Source organism: the organism of the source record quoted next, unplaced genomic scaffold (assembly GCF_019419815.1).
Source record: "Pyrus x bretschneideri cultivar Hongxiangsu unplaced genomic scaffold, Pyrus_bretschneideri_v1 Contig67, whole genome shotgun sequence".
In the NCBI taxonomy this organism is placed as follows: domain Eukaryota; kingdom Viridiplantae; phylum Streptophyta; class Magnoliopsida; order Rosales; family Rosaceae; genus Pyrus; species Pyrus x bretschneideri.
The window spans coordinates 937936-945393 of NW_025999806.1; the positions used below are offsets into that span (position 1 = coordinate 937936).

Genomic DNA, 7458 nt, shown 5'->3' on the forward strand with positions numbered 1-7458 from the left:
GAAAAAAAAATCATTCATCTTCAAAGTATTGTTAATCAAATGCCAGATGCATTTAATAATGCTATGAAAATGACAAAATCTTATATACCAGCTGCAAATGCACCTGCAAGAATTGATGTCCCTGTTGGACAAAATAAAGTGGCAGTAAATGAATCATCTGGTGCACACCTAAAGCGTGGTAGACCTCCAAGTTCAAAAGATTCAACCCCTTGAAAGAGAAAGACGATGGCACAACTGAATCCAAATGAAATCATTCAGGAAGAGAGAAGGAATGACAAATCCACAACTCATGATTCTGTACTTTCAAAAAAAGAAAATGTCCTTGATGAGACACATGTCCCTGAAGAGACAGAGGTATATGACAGCAAAAAAATCTCCATAAATTATGCATGTACTAATGATGTGACTTGTGAATGTCATCACTGCGTATCTATATGGAGAATTAGATACAGACATATACATGAAAGTCCCAAAAGGACTTAAGTTGCTTGAAACAACTAACAAACCACGAGGTATGCTCTCAATCAAATTAAGGCGATCATTGTATAGGCTGAAACAATCTAGAAGAATGTGGTATAATCGTCTCAGTGAGTATTTGATCAAAGAAGGGTATACCAACAATGTCATTTGCCCTTGTGTGTTCATTAAGAAATCCAATTCTGGATTTGCTGTAGTGGCAATATATGTCGATGATATGAACCTAGTTGGAAGAGCTCAATAAAACTGCTGAATATCTGAAAAGCGAATTTGAAATAAAAGATCTTGGAAAAACAAAATATTGTCTTGGCCTGCAGATCGAGCATTGTGCTAGTGGAATTTTGGTCCACCAATCAGCTTACATTGAAATAGTCCTCAATCGATTTGGCATGGACAAGGCTTATCCACTCAACACGCCAATGTTCGTTTGTTCTTTGGACATTAAGAAAGATTCATTCCGTCCAAAAGAAGATGATGAAATGGTCCTTGGTCCAAAAGTACCATATCTGAGTGCAATAGGTGCTTTATTGTATTTAGCACAATGTACTAAACTAGATATGGCTTTTTCAGTTAACTTGTTAAAAGGTATAGCTCTGCTCCAACAATTCGTCATTGGAAAGGATTCAAAGATGTTTTGCGATACCTTCGTAGGACAATAGGTATGAGTCTCTTCTACTGAGAGAAATCCACAAATGACCAGATCTTTGTTGGATATGCAGATGTTGATTTTCTTTCTGATACGCATAAAGCCCGCTCACAAATTTGATATGTGTTCATTAATGGAGATACAACAATCTCATGGAACTCAACAAAGCAAACACTAGTTGCTACATCTTCCAATCATTTGGAAATACTTGCTTTACATGAAGCAAGTCGTGAATGTTCTTAGTTAAGATCAATGATCCATCATGTCCGGAATTCATGTGGTTTACCTTTAAAGACAGACAATCCAACTGTCATCCATGAAGATAATACAGCTTGTGTTGCCTAAACGAAGGAAGGATTCATCAAAGGCGATAAGACTAAACACATATCTCCAAAGTTTTTCAGTGCACATGAGCTTCAGAAGGCTAAAGTTATTGAAGTTAGACAAATCCGTTCCAATGAAAATTTGGCAGACAGGTTCATCAAATCTCTACCAAAGTGCACGTTTCAAAAGCTAGTGCAAAGTATCGGATTACGTCGACTTACCAATCAGCTAAATTTAAAAAATGCGAAATCAGGGAGAGATACATATCAGGGGGAGCATCCATAATACATGCATGTTGTACTCTTTTTCCTTCGATTAGGATTTTTCCCACTAGGTTTTTCCTATCAAGGTTTTAACGAGGCAACATAAATATACATAACACTATATCAACAGTCTAGGTAAAGTTGTACTTTTTCTTCCTTCGCTATGGTTTTTTCCCACTAGGTTTTTCCGAACAAGGTTTTAACTAGGTAACTGATGTTGATATGTGGGCATCTAAAAGGGAGTGTTGTAGAATTAGCGGGTGAATGTCCACTCAAAGAAATAAAGATTTGGGAATAGTATTTGATACTTTCAAAAGTCTCATCATTATATTTGGATGATTGTTATTACGGGAGTTGCTCTATAAATAAAACACTTTGTGTGCTATCAAAACACACTGCAAAAGAAATAATCAAAAGAAATAATATCAGTATCCCTCCCTCTCCTTATCTGCTATCTTTTTGTGTTATAGTTATAGTGTAATATTTTGCACCTATTTCGCTCTTATCCTTAGCAAAAATTATCTCTATAACTTTTGCCTATTTATAACAATAATATTATTATTTTTTATTAATTTTAAACCCAATAGCCTGGACAATTATCGCTTTAAGAGTGAAAGTTGCTTTTAGACGACCATACAGGTAGACCAATACTTCGACAGGATGGCAGCAGGGCGTTTCAAGGAAGGAACTGACCATTTACTTCCTACAAAAACAATCAATTCCCTCATCAACCCATCCAACGGTCCATAACTCACGAGGACCAAAATCATCAGAGGGAAAGGAATTCTAGACCCTTCCGAAACACGGATCCAATCCCAACCGTCCACTACTTTCTCTCTCTCAAATGATCACCTGATTTGTTTATATATACACAGATATACACCCACACGGCCTCAACTCTCCCAAGTTGCTCTGGACTAGGTTTGTTCTTCTTGTTCTGGCTTTCCTCGCAAGAAAATAGCAGATTCTCTGGGAGCTTCCTCCTCCTCCCCGTTATCTCATACGAAAGGAACACGATTCGCGATTTCGCTTTCAATTTGGGGATTAGGGTTTCGATCGATTTAGCCTGCCAAGATGTTTGGGAGGGCGCCGAAGAAAAGCGATAACACTCGGTACTATGAGATTTTGGGAGTTTCACAGAGTGCTTCTTCCGACGATTTGAAGAAGGCGTATAAGAAAGCCGCCATAAAAAACCACCCTGATAAGGGTGGAGATCCTGAGAAAGTAAGTGCCCACCTTTCCTTTTTGTTTAGATTTCTCGATTTGGTTTCCGTATTGGGATTTGGGGAATTGGGTGATTGTGGATTCTGCTGGTTCTGCTTTTATCGTGCTTGTAATTCTGTCAAGCCCTTTCCTTTTTGTTGAATTTGATTGGATATGGTATTTTTCATAAATTGTTGAGTGAATGAATTCATGGGTTGACTTGGAAATTGGGTTTCTTTTTATATTTTGGTTTAGGTATTTGTCGATAGAATTTCAGATTTGTGATAATGGGTTGCGGATTTTTTGGTTGATTTGGATCTGTAGGTGTAGGGCTAATGGTCTTTTCATGTATTATGCGTAGTTTAAAGAGTTGGCTCACGCTTATGAGGTTTTGAGTGACCCTGAGAAGCGTGAAATCTACGATCAGTATGGTGAGGATGCACTCAAGGAGGGAATGGGGGGTGGAGGTGGCGGCGGCCACGACCCATTTGACATCTTCTCATCTTTCTTTGGTGGAAGCCCATTTGGAGGTGCGAATTGTGCAATTGGTTTTCATGGTTTTCAGGTGGGGTTTCTTGTTGTGTAATGAATCAATTTTATACTTGTTTGTATGAGCAGGTGGTGGTAGTAGCCGAGGACGAAGACAGAGACGTGGAGAAGATGTTGTCCATGCACTCAAGGTTTCTTTGGAGGACCTCTGTCTTGGGACCTCGAAGAAGCTATCTTTATCGCGTAATGTGCTATGTTCCAAGTGTAATGGGTGAGTAGTAGTAGTAAAATTTTGTTTTTAAGCTTCATGCTAGGATAAAGTATAGAACTTGGAGGTTTGAAATTATGATGCTCACATGGGATGTGAATGTGTTTTTTCAAAATTGAAGGAAGGGTTCGAAATCTGGGGCTTCATTGAAGTGTTCTGGCTGTCAAGGAACTGGTATGAAGGTCTCAATTAGGCACCTGGGCCCGTCTATGATTCAACAGATGCAGCATGCTTGCAATGAGTGTAAGGGTACTGGAGAGACCATTAGTGACCGAGACCGCTGTACTCAGTGCAAGGGGGAGAAGGTTGTTCAAGGGAAGAAGGTTTTGGAAGTCCATGTGGAGAAAGGCATGCAGAATGGACAGAAGATCACATTCCCCGGTGAAGCAGATGAAGCTGTATGTTACATATCCTCATTAATTGTGACTTGTTGTTATTAGTAGTAGCAGTTCTAGTTTTAATTCTGTATTTGGAAATGTGGGATTGATTGGTTTACTGTGTCTACTCTGTCATTGCAGCCTGAGACAGTCACTGGTGATATAGTGTTTGTCATTCAGCAAAAAGAACATCCAAAGTTCAAGAGAAAGGGCGAGGACCTTTTCGTCGAGCACACTCTGTCTCTAACTGAGGCTCTATGCGGCTTCCAGTTTGTGTTGACCCATTTGGATGGCAGGCAGCTGCTTATAAAATCAAACCCTGGCGAAGTTGTCAAGCCTGGTAAGTAAAGCTAATAAATAAACTAAGAGAATTTAATGTATTGGCTAGTGAATCCTCAGAATGTTATAATCCTGTGATTTATTTTGATAATGCAGATTCGTTCAAGGCAATCAATGACGAGGGTATGCCCATCTATCAGAGGTCATTCATGAAGGGGAAGCTGTACATTCACTTCAATGTGGAATTCCCAGAGTCTCTCAACCCTGAGCAAGTAAAGGCCTTGGAGGCTGCTCTTCCAGGCAAGCCATCAGCATCTCAGCTCATGGATATGGAGGTGGATGAGTGTGAGGAGACGACTCTGCATGATGTGAACATGGAGGAGGAGATGAGGAGGAAGCAGCAGCAGGCTCAGCAAGAGGCCTATGATGAGGATGATGACATGCCTGGTGGTGCTCAGAGGGTGCAATGCGCCCAGCAGTGATGACTGATGCTAGTTTTTGAAAAGTTGGACAAGTTTTCGGGTGCCTGCTGAAGTGTAACAACGGATGACAAGGTGGGGGGATGAAAGGAGAAGGGCCCCCCGGGGGGGGGGTGGGCGGGTCGGGGCGGGGGTTGTGATGATGGCATGGCGGTCTAGAATTTTGAAACACTTATTATAATTAGATGTTATGTGATGATTTTGGACATCGTGTTATTCTTCCACTATCTTTTTATAAATGACCATTATTCTTATTGCTCTTTTAATGGCCATCAGTCTTACAGTTTAATGTTCATTTATAGCATTTTCAAAAGAGATGTCAAAATGTTCAAATCAGCAATAACGGTAACAAAAGACAGTAGCAATGATTTTCAACTGAGAAGCAAAATCTGATGTGGTATGACATGGATTGACATCTTTCTCTTTTGCTATCAAATTTGACGACAACGTCAAATGCTTTTTAATTAATTATTAAATATTTTTTTTATTTTTTTCTTTAACTCCTTTGTGCTCAACTCCTCTGGTGAGGTCTCCAATGCCAGGGTATCGTCCAACGCCTCCCCCTTCTTCGCCTTATCCAAAACCTTTTGAACCGAAAAACTGCAATAACTCTGAAATCCCATCCAATTCCTTCACCAATCCCTCCTGCCCTTTCGACCCAATCGTCAATTTGTAGTTTAATAAATTGATTGGATCGTTCGTCTTTGCTTTTGGGTTCGATCCTGGCCTAGAGTCGGAATCCGATGGGGCGTAGAGAGAGAAGTAATGCGAGTGGTCGAGCTTGACGGTGCCTTCGTCCTTAGCCGGAGGCCATCGGATCTCGTCGTCGACTTGGGTGGAGCCGATGCTTCAAGCGGAGCAAAGGGGGTGGTATTGGTAGGTAGGGTTAGGGTTTTTGAAGAATAGATTTTCGTAGAGGTCTTTCATGTCAAGGGAAGGGTAGAGATTTGGGGCTGAGGAGGTAGGGATTGAAGTTGTTTCTGGGTTCTATTATCAAATTATTTATATATGTAAAAATATAAAATATATAATAGCAATTATGAAAAGAAAATAGTGTAATAAATTAATAATTTAATTTGACATATCGGATGGAGAACAAAATTTTAAAAGATGTTAAAATGCCACATCAGCTGTCAAATTCAAATTTTATGTTTAAAATTTAACATCTCGTTTGGAGATGGTCTTAGTGTGTTAAAAATATGAGGCGTTGGAGAGTTAAACTACATGTCTTAATCACATATATGCATTGTTCTAAAAATCATCGCCTAGTACCATCTAAGCCTTGTCTAGGCGTTAAGTGGTTGATCAATGTCCTGATTAATGCTTAGGTGTTTGAAAATTAAGAATGGATGCCTAGACCTGTTGAGACATCGTTTAGGCACCAGTCTAGCCCGTCCAGACCTGCTTAGGCACTTGTCTAGGTTGCGACTCATTTAAACAGAAAATATATAATTTTCAAGTGCCTAAAGGGATCTCACTTGAACAGAAAATAGATAACTTTCATTTGCATTTTTTTTTTCAATAAATTGTAAAGGACTTGTTGAATACTTAAATGAACACACATTATCCATATTTTCATTATATTTCAATACTTCATAATATATGTGTCATTATATTTTGTAGTTTATGATGAAATTATATATATTTTAAGTATAAACAAGCACTTATTTACACGAAATATAATAGATTTACTTAAATCCGTTTTGTTTGTCTAGGTGCCCACCTAGCCGCCTATGTGCTAGGTTCCAGCCCACCAACCGACTAGCGCCTAGCGCCTAACGTTTTTTAGAACCTTGCATATATGTCCTGCATTTGTACGACATTTGATATATCTATTATACATAAAGAGAGCACAAAAGGTGAATAGTATTTTGGTGTCATAATGCTTTACCAAAAATAATTGGACAAAAATGCTCCCAAAACAAAAAACTTCAAAGGCATCCTAAAATAATGCATCAAATAAAGGAAGGGCATTTTCATCATTCTAATAGTATTTTTTAATAATTAATGATTTTGTGGGTTTTTTGTTTTTGCTTTTTTTTTAATTAGTATTTCACAATAGGCTAGTAATAATGTGATTCAATTTATCTATTATCTGTTTTTAAACACGTTCAAAACATCTTAAGAGACATGTAATGCCGGTTATAAATTCGCACGTGGATAATAATATGATTAAATTAGTTGTCAAATGATTTTTTTTTTTTTTAAACACGTTCAAAACATTTTAAGAGACCTTAATGTAAGATCCCACATCGCCCAGGGGTGAGGATCATGTAAGCCTTATATGTATATTCCCATCTCTACTTAGCACGAGGCCTTTTGGGAGCTCACTGACTTCGGGTTCCATTGGAACTTTGAAATTAAGCGAGTTCGCACGAGAGCAATCCTAGGATGGGTGACCCACTGGAAAGTTCTGCTCATATAAGTTCCCAAAAACAAAACCGCACTCTGCAAGGGCATGGTCGGGGCCTAAAGCGGACAATATCGTGCTACGGTGGAGTCGAGCCCGAGATGTGGTGGGGGCCTGGACCGAGATGTGAAAATTTGGTATCAGAGCCAATCCCTGGTCGGAAGTGTGCCAACGAGGATGTTGGGCCCCTAAAAGGGGGTGGATTGTGAGATCCCACATCGCCCAGGGGTGAGGATCCTGTAA

The 7458-nt window shown here is 39.2% G+C and overlaps 1 protein-coding gene across 1 annotated transcript; it reads left to right on the forward strand.

Annotated features, from left to right (window-relative positions):
• The first annotated feature begins 2597 nt into the window (after positions 1-2597).
• LOC103928995 (dnaJ protein homolog) lies at positions 2598-5071 on the forward strand. The gene is made up of 6 exons (XM_009338138.3): positions 2598-2934; positions 3275-3443; positions 3532-3673; positions 3792-4068; positions 4189-4387; positions 4483-5071. The coding sequence occupies exons 1-6, from the start codon at positions 2785-2787 to the stop codon at positions 4806-4808; spliced, it is 1263 nt and encodes a 420-aa protein (XP_009336413.1). The 5' UTR covers positions 2598-2784; the 3' UTR covers positions 4809-5071.
• The last annotated feature ends 2387 nt before the right edge of the window (positions 5072-7458 follow it).